At 35.9% G+C, this 23,447-nt stretch overlaps 1 protein-coding gene across 1 annotated transcript in view; it reads left to right on the top strand.

Annotated features, from left to right (window-relative positions):
• LOC144977520 (meckelin-like) overlaps nucleotides 1–22,030 on the top strand; it is a 34,480-nt gene extending 12,450 nt beyond the window's left edge. Inside the window, exons 9-22 of the mRNA XM_078922823.1 lie at nucleotides 1–55; nucleotides 1,156–1,219; nucleotides 1,805–1,900; nucleotides 4,176–4,253; nucleotides 5,606–5,754; nucleotides 8,214–8,468; nucleotides 10,247–10,522; nucleotides 12,107–12,293; nucleotides 14,132–14,340; nucleotides 15,350–15,469; nucleotides 16,351–16,458; nucleotides 16,939–17,041; nucleotides 18,948–19,090; nucleotides 20,599–22,030. The exon at nucleotides 1–55 is cut by the window's left edge and continues 198 nt beyond it. Of these exons, the coding sequence (XP_078778949.1) occupies nucleotides 1–55; nucleotides 1,156–1,219; nucleotides 1,805–1,900; nucleotides 4,176–4,253; nucleotides 5,606–5,754; nucleotides 8,214–8,468; nucleotides 10,247–10,522; nucleotides 12,107–12,293; nucleotides 14,132–14,340; nucleotides 15,350–15,469; nucleotides 16,351–16,458; nucleotides 16,939–17,041; nucleotides 18,948–19,090; nucleotides 20,599–20,679 (1,924 nt within the window). The 3' untranslated portion in view covers nucleotides 20,680–22,030. The remainder of the gene's footprint in view (nucleotides 56–1,155; nucleotides 1,220–1,804; nucleotides 1,901–4,175; nucleotides 4,254–5,605; nucleotides 5,755–8,213; nucleotides 8,469–10,246; nucleotides 10,523–12,106; nucleotides 12,294–14,131; nucleotides 14,341–15,349; nucleotides 15,470–16,350; nucleotides 16,459–16,938; nucleotides 17,042–18,947; nucleotides 19,091–20,598) is intronic.
• Nucleotides 22,031–23,447: the final 1,417 nt, after the last annotated feature.

Here is a 23,447-nt window from a genome sequence, read left to right as displayed (position 1 = left end):
CGACGAGAATATCCTCAATGCTGCGTATACTTTTGGAACTTTCTACAGTCATTCTGTGAGTTTATTTGTTTACTATTTTTTTTCCTATCGCACAATTTGTGATTAAAGACTGATTGAATGAATCAATGATGTGCGTAATAATTTTGGATGGAGAGAAAGATAAAAAGAGATAAAGAATTTCTCTGTCGTCGATTTGGAATTTTGAAATGTATTTAATGTCTTTATTGTTTTGTTTTTTTTTGTTGGCTGAAGAAGGGTTTTGAGCCCAAAACATTCTGTGTTTTTTGGTATTTTGTTCTTTTTTGGAAACTATTATATTATTCATTTTTGTTTTTACCTTTTTTGTAGGTGAATTGAGTGTGGCATACAATGAAAAATGATATATCTTAGAACTGTATGAATGTATATAGGCGGGTGGTTGGATGGGAGCATCACCCTTGAATCATATACCTATGATGTTCGCATGGGTGTACGATCCGATAGTGATGTCGTTTCTTCTTCTCTTCACTAGCCTATCCTGCTTCTTTGGTTTGTGATTGTATTTTTGACAGGGGATATTTTTTTTTTCTGTAAATCTTCTGCCTGTTTGTTCTTGGTCATTTATAATTTAGCTTATGATATCTTTAGGTTATGATTTTGATTTACATTTGTACTATTTTTGTTAGATTGCTTGTTTTTTTGTTTCAGCGGTCTCTCATATAACCTCAATTGTGTTGGAAGAGACCTAAAGCAACAAACAACAATGTATATAGGCTGTTGGATTTTGGATGTTTTATTCGAGTTGGTCATGTCATAGTGGAATGACACTCGCCTCCAGATTGGAGGTCCAGGGTTTGAGTCCCCTTTGAACAAGGCATAGTCGAGTCCTTGGAAAAGGCTAATTACCCACATTCTCTCACCGCTACCAGGTGTAAAAATGACAATCTGACTTGTAACATCATTGTCTCTGTCCTAAAAAAAAATAATTTGATATCACCTAACGTCTCATCCTAAATATTAAATGTTGCTTTTGGCTTCTGATTCCTTGTAAAGCACTTTGAGCAGATTTAGTGAATATTGCTAAAGTTTTTATGATATTTCTTTGAGCTTTTTTTCTGCAATTGTGGCATGCTTTTTTTTTGTATTTTTATCATTTTTTCTTCTTCTTTTTTTCAGTGTTCACTGTCGGCCCTTAAGCTTTGGGATACCGTCAAATATCCACTCAAGTTTTATGAAATCTGTATCCTTTCTTAACCATTATATTAATGAATGGGGGTCCTGATAGCTCAGTTGGTAGAGCACTCGCTTCACACGCAAAGAGACTTAAGAATAATTGTTATCTGGGAAAGACTTAATCATTTGCTTGATTCAATTTAATTGCTTTATTCAAGGGTTTCTGATAAAAACAAATGTGGCCCTATACTGGAAAGCAGGCACAGGGACTTAGGTTTAGTGCGGCGGTTAAGTGGGCTTGTGGTATGACACTCGCTTTCGGATCGGAAGGTCCTGAGTTCGAGACTCACTCGCCGCATAGTTGAGTCCTTGGAAAGAGCTCTTTACTTACATTCTCACATTCCATACTCAGGTGTAAAATGAGTCAACAGCGTTGTCTCTGTCGAAAAAATTGTAATATCGCCTAACAGGCACCATGTCTCATTCTACGTGTTACCTGTTGTTGTTGGTCAGGGACCCGTTGTAAACACGTTTAGTGGATATTGTATTATATCAAAGCTCAATTTTCGTTTGTTTTTTGTTTTTTAAGGTTTTAAAAATTAAAAAATTAATTCTATAAGAAAACAGTCTTTTTGCTTAACTTGCTGTCCAGTCCTCAAGTTCAAAAGAGACAATGTCGAGAATATTTACAAGATTCCACTGAGTATTTTAAATCAAGTGGACAGGGCAGGCACTCGTATCAACGAAAGTGAGTATTGTGTTCCTAAACAGGTAGTTTATAAATAGCCAATTGAAAACTGGTAGAGTACTCGATTCACATGCAAAGGGACCGAGATCCAAAAAAAAAAAAAAATACAGCAATGATGACAATCTTCTGCAGATTACCGTGATTTTGTCAGAAATTTTCTGCTGATTTTGCCATGTCTAATATTTCCCTCTCATGAAGGAAAGCTTAATTGGCAGATCCGCTGAAAAATCACTATCATGTCTTGTGTCATATTTCGATGCTTGTGTTCAGCTGGAATGTATTTTGGTGACACTTCTACTTTTATGATGTCAGCCTTGACAGACAGACTGGCGCCAAATGTCAAAAGTGACACAATATCAGTGGTGGTCTCTAATGAGTTTATGGTGAAAGGGAATCAGATTGGGAGTGGGGGGGGGGGGGGGGGGGGGGGGGGGGGGGGGCAAATGGGTCTAGATTTTTGTTTTTAGTAAAGAGACATTCTGCTCTTTTGACCATTTGGTGGGTAATATTTCAGGCTTTAAAATTGTTTTAGGGAAAGGACCTACTTGACTTATGCCTCTTGGCTCCTGGCAAAGCATAGGGCCTCAACATCGCTCTTCCATCTTCTTCATTCCATTGGCACAGACCTTTGCCTCACTCCAGGCAAGATTTGAGATGCACAAATCTTGGTGAAGACTTCTCCAAGTCTGTTTTGGACGGCCCTGTTTCCTTTTGCCTTTAAGGAAAGGACAATTCATTACATATTTACACAAAATGGATTTATGCTAGTGGTAGTAATACAAGCCAGCAGCCATTCATCGAACATTTATTTGACAAATTCACAGGGTCAACGAACAAGGACAGAATTCCCAAATTAGGTCCATTGTTTTGTTTTTTTAAGTGAGCGCTTGTCTAGTAACATTAATGTCTCTGTCGAAAATTACATTGTAATAGTGCCTTGTATACATTATGTCTTTTGTCTCTAGTAACATTAATGTCTCTGTGGAAAAATACATTGTAATAGTGCCTTGTACTCATTATGTCTTTTGTCTCTAGTAACATTAATGTCTCTGTGGAAAAATACATTGTAATAGTGCCTTGTACACATTATGTCTTTTGTCTCTAGTAACATTAATGTCTCTGTGGAAAAATACATTGTAATAGTGCCTTGTATACATTATGTCTTTTGTCTCTAGTAACATTAATGTCTCTGTGGAAAAATACATTGTAATAGTGCCTTGTACTCATTATGTCTTTTGTCTCTAGTAACATTAATGTCTCTGTGGAAAAATACATTGTAATAGTGCCTTGTACACATTATGTCTTTTGTCTCTAGTAACATTAATGTCTCTGTCGAAAAATACATTGTAATAGTGCCTTGTACACATTATGTCTTTTGTCTCTAGTAACATTAATGTCTCTGTCGAAAAATATATTGTAATAGTGCCTTCTAAACATTATGTCTTTTGTCTCTAGTAACATTAATGTCTCTGTGGAAAAATACATTGTAATAGTGCCTTATACACACCATGTCTTTTGTCCATCGTGTTAAAGGTTTCTGTTTCAAAAGTGCCAACTTGAAATTTTTTTAATTTGTTGTTTTCATAAAGAAAAATATAAGACAAGTCACTAAATCTACATATTTAAGTGGCCAGTTTACCCTCAGCATGGGGGTCCCGATAGCTCAGTTGGTAGAGCATTACCTTCACTCGCAAAGGGACTTAGATCGATTCCGGGTGCAGTCGAGATTTTTTTCTGACCCCCCTCTCCACCCAGCAGTGAATGGGTAGCTGAGTCTGTTTGATTTTGTGGAAAGTACTTTGCGATAGAATAGCAGGCAATTGCTATTGTCCATTTCACCCTATAGAAACCGGGATAAACTCGACTCCATGGGCCAAATGACTCTGAACTGCTACTTTTTTTACCCTCATCAAGATTGAATAACGTTTCTAAGTCCTTACACAGTGTGAGTCAATGCCATATTTTCATTTTTGACACGATTTATTGAATTTGAATATCTTATTTTGCTCTCTAAATGGAGCTAAAAAATTTGTAGTTGTACGAATTTTCTGTTGAAGTAGGCAGGTTTGCCGTTTTGCTTAGGACCTCCTGTAAAATGCTTTGAGCAGATTTAGTTGATGTTATTCTATATAAAAACTCAAAGAAGTTTTTTGGGGGATTTTTGTTTTGAGTTTTTATTTTAGATCTGCAGAATTTTATTAGGGATATCAGCGTGAAACTTTTAGCTCTGTATGACACATTTCCGTTTCATCCATTGTTTTCTTGTATTTTTCAGAGGAACGTTCAGACTGGGAAATGACTCGTAGATTCTTTCTCGTTGACAATTTTGCAACAAAGCCCCAAGCCGGCAAAGGTAGGTGCAGCTATGTGGTCTTGAGGTATGACACTCGCTTTCGGATCGGGAAGGTCCTGGGTTTGAGCCTTGCTCGGCGCATGGTTTATTTAGTCCTTGGAAAAGACTCTCTTTTACATACATTCTCTCACAATACTCAGGTATAAAATGATTACCTGGCCATTAACAGCGTTGTCTGTATCCGAAAAAAAAATTGTAATATTGCCTAACTAGGCGTCATGTCACGTCCTACATGTTAAGTGTTGCTGTTGGCCAGGGACCCCTTGTAAAGTGCTTTGAACAAGTTTAGTGGATATTGTAATATTTAAAAGCTCAGGTTTTTTAAAGTTTCTTTTTTTTTGGGAGGGGGGGGGGGGGGGGGGGGGGGGAGCGGGGGGGGGGGGGGGGGGGGGGAGGATTGTGTGCTTGTTTAAAGGTATATTATCCCATTTGTGACCTTCCAGGGATAAATAAGATTGTCGAGTTACAATATTTGCAACTACTATTCTCTGCTTATTTATTTTATTTTTTAGAAATTATTACATTATTTTTGTAGTGTCACCTCATAGAACATATTTGCCCTAATTTGCATTTTAAAAAAAATAATTCCGTAGTCTCATCTTTTAAATGTTTTTGATATGTATATTGTGTGCCTAGAGCTATATTGTATGTTACAGTCACTATATAAATAAATTACATTATTATTATTATTATTATTATTATTATTATTATTATTATTATTATTATTATTATTATTATTATTATTATGATGATGTTATGAAACAGTTTCTCTCAAACCCGCGGCCAGTGGGTTTCCACTTTATGGAGAGGTATGCGGCTTATGCCTCTAGAACATAGCTAAGATTTATATATATATATATATATATATAAATTATATATATATATATATATATATATATATATATATATATATATATATATATATATATATATATATATATATATATATATATATATATATATATAATATATATATAAAAATATATATATATATATATATATATATATCAGTTTCTGTAACATGAAACAGACAATAGAAATTACTTGCTACACTCCAGAAAGGATGCAAGTCTATTTCAAAGTACTGTCTGCCAGATCTAATAGTGAGCCATTAAGCCCAATGGAGCTGGATATATATATATATATATATATATATATATATATATATATATATATATATATATATATATATATATATATATATATATATATTTATATATCCGGTTCAATGGGCTTAATGGCTCTGAAGGAATACTGAATGAAACCGCCCCTGATATAATATCATTATGAGGGTGGTCGACGGCATTTGGTTATTCATTGTTTTCCTGTTTCTTTTGTATTTTTGTTAACAGATGCAGTTTACGCTCGTTACTTGAAGTCGGTTCACTTACAAGTCAATCTTCAAGACGACACGGCTGATGGACTCATCTACGTGCCCTTCTTTCAGCTGGAGTACGGACACGTGTCGAGGGAGCAGGCTGAGAATGGGGCTAAAGTTGAGGTGAAATTTAAATTAAATTCATTCACACATTCTTTTTATATATATTCCGCTGTCACCAAGATCTGGGGTTCCTACCTCCCATAGCGGGCAGGGAGGTACTTGCTGTGTCTTCTATCCCCTCTTATCTGCTTTTCAATTGCTTCTGTCTTTGTCTTGGAATGAGATTGCTTGGTTTTGTCCTGAGTTGGGTCGGAGTCCTTGGCTGAGAAGGAAACAGTCGAATGTATAGTTATAGTTTTGGGAGATGATATTTTTTTCCTTGTAAATCATCTCTCTGTTATGCATTGTATTATGTTTAGTTTACATATTATATTATATGATTGGTAAACATTTGAGTGTATTCCTCTTAGTTGGGACCTGTTCTTGTGTCCGGATGAGACTTTTAGGTGATCTCAAACTAAGTACTTTGACGGTGTGCTCTTGGAATCTACATCTGTTCCCTATTTGAACCAATTCCCCTTTGTCTTACCTTTTCTTTTGTGCTTTAATTGTAATTCTAGAAATTTTTACTATCCCATTTTCTTCCTCTTTACTGGCGCTGATATGACCTTAATGTGTTGCAAGCGCCGTAAAACCCTTAAAAACATGAAAACATAAACAAGATCTGTCAAAAGTAATGATGAACAATGATGAATACAACATCTTCGAAATTGAACAAAATACAGAGGCTCTTTACCCTTACCCTTTTTTCGCGGAATCGTACTCACTCAGTCAATCCTCTCCGGGCCTGCTCTAACTTTAAGTAATCTATTTTTTCTCCTTTTTTTGTGTTGTTTGGTGTGTTGTGTGTGCTTGAGTTTGGCCAAAATATATTCCTCCAGATTTGGGTGCTTTTTGTAAAATTGATGAATTATTTTTTTTTTAACTGGTGAAAATTAATAACTACCCACTAAACAATCAGTTTATATTAATTGAATTGCACCTTATCCATTTCGTAATCATTTTTAATTAATGATTTTTTGTAAAAATTGCTTGTAATTTACATCCATCATTAATGCATTATTATTTAATTAACTAATTAATTAATTAATTGTTATGCCCCTTTCCCACCCCCTCCTCCCCAAGAAAAACAATCCCAATAAGCTAGCATACTGTTATATATTTATATTTTTTTTTGTGCGGATATGTGTTCTTGTGGTATGACAGCCGCTTTCAAATCAGAAGGTCCTGGGTTCGAGCCTTGCTCGGTGCATAGTTTAGTCCGTGGACAAGAATCTTTACTCACATTCTCTCACCGTACTCAGGTGTAAAATGAGTACCTGTCCGTTAATAGCAGTGTAATATCGCCTAATGGGATTCATATTATTTGATCCTAAATGTCAAATGTTACTGTTGGCCAGGGACCCCTTGTAAGTCGCTTTGAGCACGTTTAGTGGATATTGCGCTATACAAAATGCGCAAAAAAAAGCTCAATTTTTGATGATAGATCCTGAAACATTCCGTAATTAGTACTTTAAAAAGAAATTGTTATATTCACCTTTTATTCAATACTTTTTTTATAATACACAGCTTCTAACTGGAGGTCCCAATAGCTCAGTTTGTAGAGCACTCGCTTCACGCGCAAAGGGACCAAGATTTGATCCCGGTTGCAGTCGAGAGTTTTCTGACCCCCTGTCCACCCAGCAGTGAATGGGTAGCTGAGTCTGATAGATTTTTAGATTTGGCAGAAAGTACTTTGCGAGAGACTATCACCCCTGACTACCAAGCAGTGAATGGGTAGCTGAGTCTGATATATTTTTAGATTTGGCAGAAAGTACTTTGCGAGAGACTAGTGTCCTATCTAAAGGATAGCAAGCAATTGCTATTGTCCATTTCACGCTACAGAAATCGGGATAAACTCCAGGTCCATGGGCTCAATGGCTCTGAAGGACTACTACAGCTTCTAAGAAATTAAGGAGCAGGCACTGGTGTAAGGAACTGAACAAGTGTGTATGAAAGGTGCCTCTTTTATGTAGTGGTAGCATGTCTGACTGGTAATCAGAAGGTCTGAGGTTCGATCCCCATTCGAGGTTGATTGATTTTTTTGGGATGTTTTTTTTTTTTCTTGTATTTTTATTTCTTGCTTTGTCTGGCACCTTTCATACACGCTTGTTCAGTTCTTTATCTAGCTTCAAACAGTTTTTCATTATGTGCGGCTATGTGGTCTAGTGGTATGACACTCGCTTTCGGATCGGAAGGTCATGAGTTCGAGCCTCGCGCTCGGCGCATAGTTGAGTCCTTGGAAAAGGCTCTTTATTCACTTTCTCTCACCGTACTCAGGTGTAAAATGAGTACCTGGCCGTTAACAGCGTTGTCTTTGTCCGAAAAATTGTTATATCGCCTAACAGGCGGCATGTCCCGTCCTACATGTTAAATGTTTCTGTTGACCAGGGAACCCTTGTAAAGCGCTTTAAGCACATTTTGTGGATATTGCGCTATTTAAAAGCTCATTAACCTCTACATTACTGCGTACATTTCAGATTTCCTTCAAGGTATCCTACTCAATGAGTCAAGGCGACTACCACAAAGATTTTCAAATCGCCACCGGTATCTTGAGCAGTCTGTCCTTGGTGTACGCTGGTTATCGCACGTATGTCTGGAACAAAAGGGCTGGCCGCTTGACCATCGACTTCCCTACATTGGTCAACTTCGTGTTCTTTGTATGCGGCCATTTGTCCAATGCTTTCTTTGTCCTTACCTACGGTATTGGTTTCTACTTCTTCATCTTCTTCAAAGTAAGTAGTTTGATTTCTCTCTTTATCTTTATTTCTTCCTCACTTGTGTTCTCTCTCTCTCTCTCTCTCTCTCTCTCTCTCTCTCTCTCTCTCTCTCTCTCTCTCTCTCTCTCTCTCTCCCTCTCTCTATCTTATATATATATATATATATATATATATATATATATATATATATATATATATATATATATATATATCTCTGTCTCTCTCTTTTCTGTTTTTTTTTCTCCTCTTCCACCCCCCCCCCCTCTCTCTCTCTCTCTCTCTCCCTACTCTCTCTCTCTCTCTCTCTCCCTTCCTTGCGTGACAAAAGAAATTAGCAGTAAAATATCAATAGTATAACGGTCAATACAGTTTTCACTTTAGTACAGCACTTATGACTTGTTTTTCAACCTCGTTGTACTAGCATTCAATCAATATCCAACATTGCTTAGAGCCAGGTACATATTTACACCGGAGTAGCTGCTCTCTCATCTGACAATGCAAAGCTATAGTCGGATTCTGCTATTGTGACCCACTGTGCAACTATGCGGCCTTGTGGTATGACACTCATCTTCAGATTGGAAGGTCCTGGGTTTGAGCTCCACTCTGATTGGTGCATAGTTGATTCCTTGGAAAAGGCTTTTTACTCGCATTCTCTAACTGTACTCAGGTGTAAAATGAGTACCTGATCGTTAACAGCGTTGTCTCTATTGGAAAAAAAATTTATAATATTGCCTAACATGTTAAATAAATAATAAAAATAAAATTTCCTTTATTCATCCCATAGGGGAAATTTGTTTCTAGGGTTTATTCCAAGGGAAGACTGGAATAACTCAGGCATCAGCCGCAGTGCAGTGCCGCAAATTGAGCTAGGATGAAGTGACTTGCTCAAGACTACACAGTGCAGCGGAGGGTGATCGAACTCTGTACCTTTCGGGTACGAAGCAAAGAACATACTGCTGAGCCACGTCGCCTCCCCCCCCCCCCCCCCCCCCAATTAACTCACTCAATCCTAGAGATTTTTGATACTTTTCGAAATTTGAAAAAATTTAGTAAAAATGAGCATGTGCATAGATAGTTTTATTCAACGACCATTAACATGTAAAAACTAAAAACATGAGCTTTGATTCTACGCCTATAATTTGTCTCAGAAAAATGTAATAAATAGGCATGGGGTAAAAGTAACCCGGGTAAACTACGGATATCGTTGGTGTTAGGGTTGAGTGAATTAATAGTTGCTGTTGGATTGGGATCCCAAGTGCTTTGAACATGTTTATTATAGAAATGCTCTACGTCATGGCACAAGACCGAAGGGCTAGAGCTCAGGTGGTCACTGGTTCGGATAAGTAAGTAATAATGGTATAGATTTATAGTGCGCCAAACATCCCTTCATCAGGAGGGCTCTGGGCGCATAACATAGATTAAGCCCTAACACAGTACACGAACAACGCTAATTATACATATAATCAAAAGAAAGCCTGTCGGAATAAGAATGTCTTCAATCGACGCTTGAATTCCTCTAGTGAAGACGAAGAACGTATCTCTAGTGGTAGTAAATTCCACACCCTTGGACCAGAATGCTGAAAGGCGCGTTCACCAGCCTTCACTCGACAGCGGGGTGTTTTCAATTTGAGGTCGTTTGTTGATCGAAGCGATCGCTGTGGGTTATACCGTTCAAGGAGGTTTGAGAGATATGCTGGTGACGAGCCCTCCAATTTGAAAACGATAAAAAGTATATAAATGCTCTAGTTTATTGTTTTTTTTTTTTAAATATCTCTTTTTCTTTTTAACTATAGAGACAAAACGTAGTCTACCTGGTACCTCTGGAAGGCCAGCGTGAGAATGAATGGTATGCCCTCATGATATCGGGCTTCGTATTGAAGGCCCTGTCGCTGATCCACCTGGTGGTGATGCAGTGCTCGTCGGACCTCTTCCTGGTGGATTGGGAGAGGGGCAAGGCGATACAAGCGACATCCGGTGGGCCAGGTGGTGAGGGCAGCAAGCCTCCGAAAGGGAGTGGAGTGTCCATCTGGCGGACTTATTTCGTGGCCAACGAGTGGAATGAGATTCAGGTAAATTACTTATAGATAGAACAAAGATGACGTCACTCACGCCTTTGTTATTGTTTTTTTGCCATCCGCGTTTGTGAGTTGTTCTCACTAAACTTTATTAACCAGACTATAAAAGTTCATGGTTACACACAGTTTTGTGTGTTGGTCCGTTATACTTCCGGATGGCAATGTTGTGAACTCCTTGGCCAAGCGCATTCTATCTATATATTGTATTTTAATAACTAAGTGGTACTAAACAAATGTCTACAAAAAATCTTCCACATTTTTTGGCGAAACAAAATATGAACTAAAGATCTTCTTCAAAAAGCTGACATGACCTCCCCATTTCTGAAACAGTCAAAACAAGAAGATGGAGTTGGATTGGCCATGTTTGTCGGATGAAAGAGGGAGCAATCCCAAAAACAGGGGTAATCGCAACAGGGGAAGACCACTGGAAACTTGGAGAAGATCGGTGGAAAGAGAGAGATTATGACATCCTTCAGTTGGACCTGGGGTGAGGTCCGGCAAGCTGGCAGAAGACAGAAGTCACTGGCGCTCCTTCCTGTCGACCTTATGTGTTTATATAACACAAAAAAATGAGTAGGTAAAGTAAGGTACTAAACTGTCAGAAGCTGTATGGTCTGTCATAAGTAATGAACAAAAAATGAGTATGGTATCTTATTTACTTAGGGAGGTAACTCGATATTTACTGAGGGAGGTAACTCGATATTTACTCTGGGAGGTAACTCGATATTTACTTAGGGAGATAACTCGATATTTACTCAGGGAGGTAACTCGATATTTACTTAGGGAGGTAATTCGATATTTACTTAGGGAGGTAACTCGATATTTACTTAGGGAGGTAACTCGATATTTACTTAGGGAGGTAACTCGATATTTACTTAGGGAGGTAACTCGATATTTACTTAGGGAGGTAACTCGATATTTACTTAGGGAGGTAACTCGATATTTACTTAGGGAGATAACTCGATATTTACTTAGGGAGGTAACTCAATATTTACTTAGGGAGGTAACTCGATTTTTACTTAGGGAGGTAACTCGATATTTACTTAGGGAGGTAACTCAATATTTACTTAGGGAGGTAGCTCGATATTTACTTAGGGAGGTAACTCGATATTTACTTAGGGAGGAAACTCGATATTTACTTATTTACTTAGGGAGGTAACTCGATATTTACTTAGGGAGATAACTCGATATTTACTTAGGGAGGTAACTCGATATTTACTTAGGGAGGTAACTCGATATTTACTTAGGGAGGTAACTCGATATTTACTTAGGGAGGTAACTCGATATTTACTTAGGGAGGTAACTCGATATTTACTTAGGGAGGTAACTCGATATTTACTTAGGGAGGTAACTCGGTATTTACTTAGGGAGGTAACTCGATATTTACTTAGGGAGGTAACTTGAAATGTGTTTGTTGTGTTATTTTAAAAAAAGATCTATTTCCCTCAGCATTACTTCCCTCCTAATTCCATATGCACGGATATAACGGGTCTCGGCTACAACGGATATTTTTTGCTAGTCCTACTTTCCTCATTGTATCCGAGTTCTACTGTATTCTATTTTTTTTCTTTTGTTCAGACCAAGAGAAAAATCAGCCGCGTGTTCCAAATATTTGCCGTGTTGTTTTTCCTCCACGTTGTTGGATTTGAAGACACGACGACCAAAGACCCGGACGGCACAGTGGGGAAAAGCGACGACGTCTACCAAAGTGCCCAGAGTGAGATGTTCCGATTTGCTTTGGCCTGTACTGTCTATCTCCTTGTCGGTGAGTGTAATGTGCAAGGTTGCCAATTTTCCATATGTGTTACAGTGCATGACATAATCAGTCGGATGGTGAAAAGGTTTGAACTGAGATATTGCCAAGTTTAGTTAGAATGTCGATTTTTATGCAAAATGAGTTCTCAAAAATAATTAAATCAACCGTTTTTGTACATTTTCGGAAAATATCAGAGCCTAATTTCACTTCTAAATATTTTTTACTGCTAGTCAAGTTGAAAAAGTATGAAATTTGAGAAAAGTTGCTGGATACCTTTCCCATATATCTGACCATAACTTCATGAAAAATCACCAGATTTACTTCAAATAAGGATTAAAATGATCTAGTTGAGCATATTCTTTCAGAAAATGAAAAAAAAAAAATGCAAATCCAAAATTTTCACCTTCTGACTGATTATGTCATGCGCTGACACGTATGTGAGGCTGACTGAGAAAACCCGGGCAGATGTGGCAAGCTTTGATTCGAGATATAATCCAAACTCGAAGATAAAATGTTTCCCACAGCAACAAATTTTATTCACAAAAAAATGCATAACTTGGTTTCGATTGGACATAGAAAGAAATTTTATTTGGTAAATGATCAGAAAGATGTGTGGTCTACACCACTGCATACATAACTCAATTTATGAAATTTGCACATCTTTCCAGGTTTTCTCAGACGGTCACACAAATTTATGGAATTCAGTACAGTCATAAACCCTCAGTATATTTTCCAATCACTAATAATAATAATAATAATAATAATAATAATAATAATAATAATAATAATAATAATAATATATACTTTATTCATCCAAAAAAAATGGAATGCTAAATGGAAAAAATAAAGTACGTTATGTCTTTTTACTGGAGTTCAGCGCTCAGAAAAGAGTTGGCCATTGTGTTTCTGTTAAAGTTCAGTAAATTTTGGCCTTCTGTATTGGCAACCCTGGTAATGGTTCAGTAACCTCACCGTAACAATTAGACATTAAATAAATTCCCTTTATTCATCCGCAAGGGGAAATTTGTCTTTAGGGTCTATTCCAAGGGAAGATTGGAATAACCCAGTCGTGAGCCGCAGAGCAGCGCCGCAAAGTGAGCTAGGGCGAGGTGACTTGCTCAAGGCCACACACAAAGAGGTGGGTATTCGAACTCGGTACTGTTTGGGTACGAAGCAAAGACCGTACTGCTGAGCTCCACTGCCCCTAGTGACCTATCGTCTCAAAACGGTATTATGTCGGAATGAGTCGGACCCCAGAAAAGTGAATTTTGGAGTAAGATCATGAGAAATTTGAATCTGCAGTTTTGTGCAATGCCCGAGATTGTATTTATTTTACACCATAACGATGAGAGGAGGTCCCGACAGCTCAGTTGGTAGAGCATTCTTGCAAAGGGAACGAGATCAAACTATTTTTGGAAACTATTCCCACGTTTTAAAACTTTTGTTTTAATTTTCTCCAGTTCCATCAACCCCAAGTGCTCTTCGAACTATTTTTGGAGATTTATTATCGTATAATGCAGATGTGCTTAATACAATCAATCCTATAATTTTAAGATAAATTGATGATACTAGAGAAAGTAAGGACATTCTGAGATCAGTGTAATATCTAAAGTAGAAAACAGTAAGGGCTGCCTGAAGACGGTGATCGGAAAATACTAACGAAAGAGTTGAAAATGGAAAGGCTTCGTATGGGAACAAAGTTTCCATTGTCTGTTTTGTTCCCATATGAAGCCTTGCCATTTTCACTCTTTCGTTTGTAATATCTAAAGGAAGGTTTTACTCTAGAAATAAAAATCAATGCCTTTGCTTTATTTATTTATTTATTTATTTTTAAAATTAATTTTCAGCCGTTGTCCAAGCCATTTTCTTCGTCTTCATTTACGAGCGGTTCATTTCGGATGACATCCGTGAGTTTGTGGATCTTTGCTCTATGAGCAACGTCAGTGTTTTCATCATGGCTCATGCCGAGTTTGGTTACTACATCCACGGAAGGTCTGTGCACGGCAGGTCAGATGTGGACATGAAGGAAATGTGCGACATGATTAAACGGGAAGAGGTCAGTCAGTGCTTTCAGTTTATCCTTTCTTTTATTTATTTATTTATTTATTTATTTATTTATTTATTTATTTATTTATTCATTTATTTATTCATTTATTTATTTATTTATTTATTCATTTATTTATTTATTTATTTATTTATTTATTTATTCATTTATTTATTTATTTATTTATTTATTTATTTATTTATTTATTTATTCATTTATTTATTTATTTATTTATTCATTCATTTATTTATTTATTTATTTATTTATTTATTTATTTATTTATTTATTTATTTATTTATTTATTTATTTATTTTTAAACCTCAGGAGTGAGATACATCCAACGTTTGTCGTCACTTTGCCAGTTTATTTTTATCTTCTTCTTTTATACATATACGTATGCACTAAACAACATAGGCATATGGATATTGACCTTAAAGTTATTGGCAAAAAATAAATAAATAAAAAATAAAACTAAGTAAATAAATCAATAAAAATAAATAAATAGATAACAAAATAGATGAAAAAAGAGATAAGATAATTTAAAACATCTATTTGAATAAATAGATATGAAGAGTATATTATTGCATATAAAAATTCATAGACACTTGCTTTTGGATCAGAAGGTCCTGAGTTCAAGCCTTGCTATGTGCATAGTTGAGTCCTTGGAAAAGGCTCTTTACTAATAAATTCTCTCACCGTACTCAGCTGTTAAATGAGTACCTGGTCGTTAACAGCGTTGTCTCTGTTGGAGAAAAAAATGTGATATCGCCTAACGGGCATTATGTCTTGTTCTACATGTTCTATGCTGCTGTTAGTCAGGGACCACTTGTAAAGTGCTTTGAGTACGTTTAGTGGATATTGCGCTGATAAAAGCTCAAGTTTCTTTATTTTTATTGGCTGTTTTACACAGGCCTTGAGTGGGTGATGAGAGGTTGGCATGATATGATGTCAAGAGGAGGTGTGTTGATTATATTAGCTTATGGGATTATATTGTTCTATATATTGTGCGTATTGTTCACAGGACAACTTGGTGGGAATGCGAGGGCTTCAGCCTAATACAGAATCTCAAACCTTCATCATGTGCCTTCCCAAACGTCTACGACAAAAATATGAGACTGTTTACATGCCGGTGCAGTTGGAGGTAATGATTAAATTTGTCATCCGAAATAATAAGTGCTTTTATAAACTTTCATTTCATTTTTTTTACACCACATCTTTTCCTGAGGGGAAAAGGGGAGGGAGGGAGGGGGGGGGTGGAGTGAGCTGGCCAAGTAGTTAAGGCATTTTTATTGTGACCCGGAGGTGTCTGAGCCTTGATTCAGGCATTTTTGATTTGGTTTCCTAAGGCAAGATTATTAACCCCCAATTTGCTCACTTTGGACAACATGGGTGATTCTTGTTCACATCAGACGTTTGTTAGTTGGATTATCTATGTTATTCCTTCATGGAATTCCTTGGCGATGGCACGTAACAATGCCATGCAGAAGGGGGATGGGCGTAATTAAAAAAAATAAATAAATAAAAAAACAACTCCTCCTGCATCTTCATTGGTGCTGTTGGCTTAGGACTGGCTTTGACTTTGAGCACATTCAGTGTATCATGGGCCATAGCCCATGCATGATACACTAAATGTAAAGGCTCACATTAAAAAAAAATAAATTTTTTTTCTTCAACACCACCATTAAAAGTAGCCCATCAGAGCCATTCACGCATGAAACAGACAATTGCTAAGGATGCTAGCCTATCACAGATTACTTTCCACCAGATTTAACAGACCCAGCTACTAAATCATTGCTGGGTGGACTGCAGGTTGGGGGAGAGGGGGGGGGGGGGTGAGATCAGAAAGAAATCTCGACTGCACCCTGGATCAATCTTTGTCCCTTTGCTTGTGAAACGAGTGCTCTACCAAATGAGTTATCAGGACCCCCCCCCCGCCCCCCCATCATCTTTAATGCAAATATTAGAATATTAAAGAAATGAAACATTTAATTTGAAACTGGATTTTTTTTTTTCAATTTTCAGAATGCTTCAGCTGCAAATCGGGCCGAACAGGGCAAAGCAGGAGTCAAAGAGAAGAGTATCGAGGCGTACAACGTTCTAAACAGATTCTTATGTGCCTTTATTGACCATGTAAGTATATCAATATCATTCTGTATCGTGTTAAGATTTGAATAATAATGCAGGAATGGGGGATGACATCATGACTGATTTAATCAACTTTTATTTTAATTTACATTTTATTAACTCACTCAACCTTAACACCGACTATGTCCGTAGTTTACCCGGGTTACTTTTACCCCATGCCTATTTATTACATTTTTCTGAAACAAATTATAGGCATAGTATAGTATGAAAGCTAATGTTTTTTTAGATTTCGCACGATAATGGTAGTTGAATAAAACTATCTATGTACATGCTCATTTTTAACACATTTTTCCAATTTTGGAAAGTAGCAAAAATCTCTAGGATTGAGTGAGTTAAAGTGTTGCTAATAATTATTAAAATCCACTATAAACAAAATCAAACAACAACAAAAAAGCCCCCAAAACTTTACATTTTGGCCAAAGCTTCCATCAATGATATTGAGAATGCCTTTTCATTTCTCTACAGTCTCTCAAAGATGTCGACTACGTTGTAAAAGACAAGAATTTCTTGGAAAAGGTTCTGGACACTGAATTCTTGGAATTGACCGAAAAGGGAATATTTTATAGTGGTAAGATATTTAACAACTTATGACAATGTGTTCCTACGCTGTAAAGAAATAAATAGTAGTAGTAGTAGTAGTAGTTGTAGTCCATCAGAGCCTTTAGGCCCATAGAGCTGGAGTTTATCCCGGTTTCTATAGCGTGAAACCGGCAATAGCAATTGCTTGCTACTCTTTGGATAGGACGCTAGTCTATTGCAAAGTACTTTCAACCAGATTTTTATAGCGTGAAACCGGCAATAGCAATTGCTTGCTACTCTTTGGCTAGGACGCTAGTCTATTGCAAAGTACTTTCAACCAGATCTACTAGACCCAGCTACCCAATCACTGCTGGGTGGAGATGGGGGTCAGAAAAATCCTCAACTGCACCCAGGATTCGATAATGATATTTAAGTAAATGTATATACCAATGTGCCGCTTAGTGGAACAGAGGCTATGTATGATTGGTAATCTTTTTTTCTCTGATTCCAATAAATAACAATGTGAAATTGAATGTAAGTTTCAATTTAATATATGAAAACAGATAACATGGACATTTCGGGTTTCCCCTTTATCAGCAAAATACATTCTTTTTATATATATTTTTTTTGCTGTTGTAACAAAGCTGTTTCTATTTAGAGTGGGTGTTATATCTATGAAACAATTAAGCTTGCAGCTATGATTAGATAACTAATTGGATGGAATGTGCCATGAAGAAATCGTATTACGTCATCAAGAGGTAAAACTCAGGAATGCTCTTTACCAGAAACTAGAAATCCTTAATGATTATCGAGTAAAGACCATAATGTATGAAAATATTTCATGCAAAGTGTCTCTTCTTCAATCTTCAATGGCTTATATTTGCAAAAAGCCCTACAGGCCCATCACTGTAAATGTTCTATTACAGTCTCAATCAAATCAGGGAACAGTCACAGATTACTTTGACGAGCAAATGCATTCAACATTCAAGGGGCAGCATGGTTCAGTGGTACGGTCTTTGCTTCCTACCCAAAATGTACCGAGTTCAATCACCCACCGCTGCGTTGTGTGGCCTTGAGCAAGTCACCTTACCCTAGCTCACTTTGCGGCGCTGCACTGTGGCTGATGCCTGGGTTATTCCAGTCTTCCCTTGGAATAGACCCTAAAGACAAATTTCCCTTTGGGGATGAATAAAGGGAATGTTTCCAATCATTCAACATTTGTTATGTCCGGTCTCTTCATCAGATGATTTCACCCTTAAATCATATATACAGATGCATACCCACCTAGCTTCCCAGATCTGTTGTTGTTAAACGGCCATTACTTTAAAACAAATAACTCACCAATACTCATCAATGACAGCCGGAAGATTTCAAAATGCTGGTTTACTTTACAGGCTTTTGCTGAAAAAGGACATCCTTTTAAATTGTAATTTGTGATTCCTTGATATGTTAGTGAAAATCTTCCAACACCGCAGTGTGTGTCTTAGTAAATCACTTTAATTCCTATTTCTACTGTCTTCTCTCTTAGACTGACATTTTGCCATATGTATCAGTGTATGACATAATCAGTCGGAAGGTGAAAATTTTGGATTTGCATTTTTTTTTTTTTGCATTTTCTTAAAGAATATGCTCACCAGAGCATTTTAATCTTTATTTGAAGTTAATCGGGTGATTTTTCATGAAGTTATGGTCAGATGTATGGGAAAGGTATCCAGCAACTTTTCTCACATTTCATACCTTGTCAACTTGACTAACTGTAAAAAATATTAAGAAGTGAAACTAAGCTTTGACATTTCCCGAAGATGTGCAAAAAGTGTTGATTTAATAATTTATGACAAGAACTCATTTTTGATAAAAATTGACCTTCTATCAATATCTCAGTTCAAACCTTTTCACCATCCCACTGATTATGTCATTCATTCTCTGTAACATATGTTCAATTCTTTTCTTCCCAGATAACGGCCATTCCTTCGATAACGTGTTATTCTACGGCAACGAATTATTCCTCATTCTCTTCGACACTTACTTGTTCTGCATCATTGATCTGATGGCCCAGGACTTTGTTTTATCCGGGATCATCACCTACATTATTATAGAGGTAATAATTTATGAATGAATGAGATGACAGGATAATAATTGAGCTTAAAAAAAAATAATTGAGCTTTATATAGCGCAATATCCACTAAATGTGCTCAAAGCGCTTTACAAGGGGTCTCTGGTCAACAGCAACATTTAACATGTAGGACGGGACATGATGCCTGTTAGTACACTGTTAGGCAATATTACAATTGTTCGGACAAAGACAACGCTGTTAACGGCCAGGTACTCATTTTACACCTGAGTATGGTGAGAGAATGTGAGTAAAGAGTATTTTCCAAGGACTTAACTATGCACCGAGTGTGAGGCTCGAACCCAGGACCTTCCGATCAGAAAGCAAGTGTCATACCACTAGACCACATAGCCGCACGATAATGATAATGATATAATAGTAAGCTGCTAGAAGCTGTTATAACAGCTTTGAAAAAGAACAAAATACCAATACGCTTCAACAGTCCTAACGTCACTTCCCTCATAATGACTCATGGTAACTTAGTAACTGGCTCTTAACTATCTGAACAATGGCGGATGCTCTTATGAAATATTTCTCCGACGAGCATAAAATATTATAAATCATATCCAGAGGAAAAAAAACAAACATTATAAATCTGATCATGTTTTGACTTTTATACATTCTGATCACAAGACATATGAAAAGTTCTAGCCAGCATGAAGAATAAAAAGTAATGATTTTCTTTGTTTAGAACCATGATGGCCGCCATTGCTGGGCGACGTGACATCAGACTATTAAATCCAATTATGGAACATTTCAGGCTCAAAACCCCTCTTCAGCCAATAACAAAAACAATGAAAATATTAATACATCTCACTCGTATAATGTATCATAATATGCTTCTAACTGTTAATAATATAGATGCACTTTTACTTTTATTTTTATTTATTATATTGCTTTATAAAAGTATATAAGTATATTTTGTAACACTTAATCATTCATTCTTCTAATTCACGTTTATAAATCCAATTTCCTCATGGATGAATAAAGTTTATATATTTATTTATTTATAATTTATTAATTCATTTATCCTTAATATTATTTATTATTATTATTATTATTATTATTATTATTATTATTATTATTATTATTATTATTATTATTATTATTATTATTATTATTATTATTATTATTATTATTATATATTATCATTATTATTATTATTTTATTATTATTATTATTATTATTATTATTATTATTATTATTATTATTATTATTATTATTGTTGTTGTTGTTGTTGTTGTTGTTGTTGTTGTTGTTGTTATTATTATTATTATTCTTATCATTAGCATTAATATTATTATTATTATCTTTATTATTATCATTAGCATTAATATTATCATCATCATCATCACCAATATAAGTAGTCAGTCTCAGCATTATTACACTATTTTGTTATAATTTTGTTTTTTAATGGCATGCGATTAAAATTGATAATTTGAATGGCCATTGCCTCACCTAATTGCTGTTATTTTTTTTTTTATTTGTCTTCACAGCTCATTTGTCTAGCTAGAGAGATGGGCGGGAAGAAGAATCTAGCCAAGAAAACCTTGGTGGACGAACGGTTCCTGATATAAACACACGTTGTGGAACTTTGGCATCGTCCTATTATCACACAATTTACTATTTGTACAGTTGAACATAGATAGTACTTATAGATAATTATTCGTTTTACTTATTTCCTTTTATTGTCAAATGATATTGTACTTGCTGCCTAAAGAAAAGATTATGTGGTTTTGTCAGGACAGTTGGTCGCTGCGCTATGCTTTGTTTATCTCTAACTGCTGGACATTTAGGTTTGTCCTTTTTAACCCTCTCCTTACCACCCATAGGACAATCGTCACATTCGTTACGATGTAATCGACAATTATCTCATTCTGATTCCTCTTGTACAACACGAAATTTAAAGAAATGCTTTGATGACAGCTATAAATACTAAACACTGTGTTGTAGAATTCATTTTGCTGAACAACATTCTGTACAGAATGCACGTGTTACTGTTTTGTTTGAGTAAGAAAAGTCTATTTTTGTGCTGGGTGGGTGTGAATTTTGGGGGAAATTCTAAAAATAGCTGGTAAGGAGAGAGTTAAAGCAACCAATGCCAAATAGTGTGAAAAATTTTGCAGCCTCCTCATTTTTATATATTGATGTTGGGTAGCGACAATTTGTATGATGAGTGAGCGTTTCCAAAAGGAACTCCGGACTTCATTCCGAGAGGTGTGAGGAGCCAACCACTGCAGAAATTTAGTAAAACTACGAATTTTCCTTTTTTTTAGCTTGGGCGACCGATAAACAGCCTCTTGAAAGAAGCTGATATACAAAGAAGTGGTAAGACCTGGAATGAGATTAAAAAGTTAGCTCAGGATAGAGAAGGATGGAAACTGTTTGTCTGTGGCCTATACCCTGACCCAGGGTGAAAAAGGCAATGATGATGATGATGACGAATTTTCGTCTCTCAAAGTAACAATTATATAAAGATTTTCAATTCGATAAGCTTCTTGAAAACAAAGTTTCGTTACCTGAGCTGGTATATAAAGGAATTTGAAGCATTGATTTAAAGTATTAAGGACAAATTGGTCATTTTTAACAATAGACACGTCTGCTATGTTGATGGCCCTGAAAATTTACGATTATTTTTTTTCAATTCCAAGTTGGCAGGTCTGAATCTAGTAAACGGCGACGGACTGTCCTAAATGCTATTGTGACTTTGTATGTAAAATGTGCGGAGATTGAGTATTGAAACTGTAGATATAATTGATTTTGTATTACAGAGGTACACTTTTATATTGTATGTGTGTGGGTGTGTGTGTGTGAGAGAGAGAGAGAGAGAGAGAGAGAGAGAGAGAGAGCAAGGAGGAAGGGGAGATCGAGAGAGTAGGGAGAGAAATATAGAAAGAAGAGAGAAAGAACAAATAAGAAAGAAAGAAAGAATGGAGAGAAATGAGAGGGAGAGAGAAAGAAAGAGAGAAGGTAGATATGTAGACACCGAGAGCTGATTAGTATGTACGCTTGTGTATATGTATGTGGATATGTGTTTTAATAACAGAATGTTTACTTACAAAGATGATCTCTGATGATCTGTACTTTTTTAATATCAAAATTTCAATTTCATCCAATTTGACTAATTTAATTTGCATTTTAAAATGCTGTACTGGAAAATTCCGTCCATTTTGTGTTAAATATTTTTTTTAATTTCCATTTTTTTAAAATATGACTTTTAAAATATTTATTGTAATGACATATCCCTGTTTGGAGATTTTAGTGCCCTATAAATATAGTGTTGTAATTTAGTAGTTTTGTTAAATTCAGTATGTTTTTTTGTATTTTTTTTACTGGAAACATTCCAATGTTGAGGTGTTATCAAATTCATATAATCACAGATCATTTATTAGTATATTATATAAAATTAGATTCCGTCTTTGAGATAATTTACTGATATGAAGGGAGCTAGATTTAAGTTTGTTTGTTTTAAAGTGAAGTGAATCCTGATAGCTCATTTGATAGAGCACTCACTTTCCATGCAAAGGGACTGTGTGATCAATCCCAGGTACAATCGAAATTTACCTCTACCCCCTTACCTGCCCCACCAGCAGTGATTGGGTAGCTGGGTCTGTTAGATCTGGTGGAAAGTACTTTGTGATAGACTAGCGTCCTATCCGAAGGATGGCAAACAACTGTTATTTTCCATTTTACGTTATAGAAACTGGGATAAGCTCTTGCTCAATGGGTTTAATGGCTCTGAAGGACTATTTTTTAAAGTGAAGATGGCAGGTTTTGTTTCTTGAAAATCATTCCTCGTGGCCTTTTATCGATAAAGGGGAGCTAAAACACTTTAAACTTATATATACATACATACATATATATATATATATACATATATATATATATATATATATGTATGTATGTATATATAAGTTTAAAGTGTTTTAGCTCCCCTTTATCGATAAAAGGCCATGCTTACAATCATTTTAACTAGATAAATGAAATGCTAAATGAAGAAATTAAAACATATTTTCTCGTAAGTTATTATGTGTTGTTTCTTATTCCCAATAGCTGTGATCATATTTGTCTTTTAACTTTTAGAGCACAGGACACACAATGGGTTACTGCTGCTGGGGTTACTTGTGGTGTTATTTCATCTTTTAACTCACCCAACCCTAACACCGACTATATCCGTAGTATACCCGGGCTTACTTTTACCCCATGCCTATTTATTACATTTTTCTGAGACAAAGTATATACGTAGCATCAAAGCTAATGTTTTTAGTTTTTACATGTTTATGGTAGTTGAATGAAAATATCCCATGTACATGCTCATTTTTAATACATTTTTTTTCCAATTTTG

The sequence above is a fragment of the Berghia stephanieae genome, chromosome 7 (genome assembly GCF_034508935.2).
Source record: "Berghia stephanieae isolate SIO BIC M18660-M18661 chromosome 7, UCSD_Bste_1.3, whole genome shotgun sequence".
Lineage (NCBI taxonomy): Eukaryota > Metazoa > Mollusca > Gastropoda > Nudibranchia > Aeolidiidae > Berghia > Berghia stephanieae.
The sequence above is the reverse complement of the archived record's forward strand: the minus strand, read 5'-3'. Positions and strand labels throughout refer to the sequence as shown.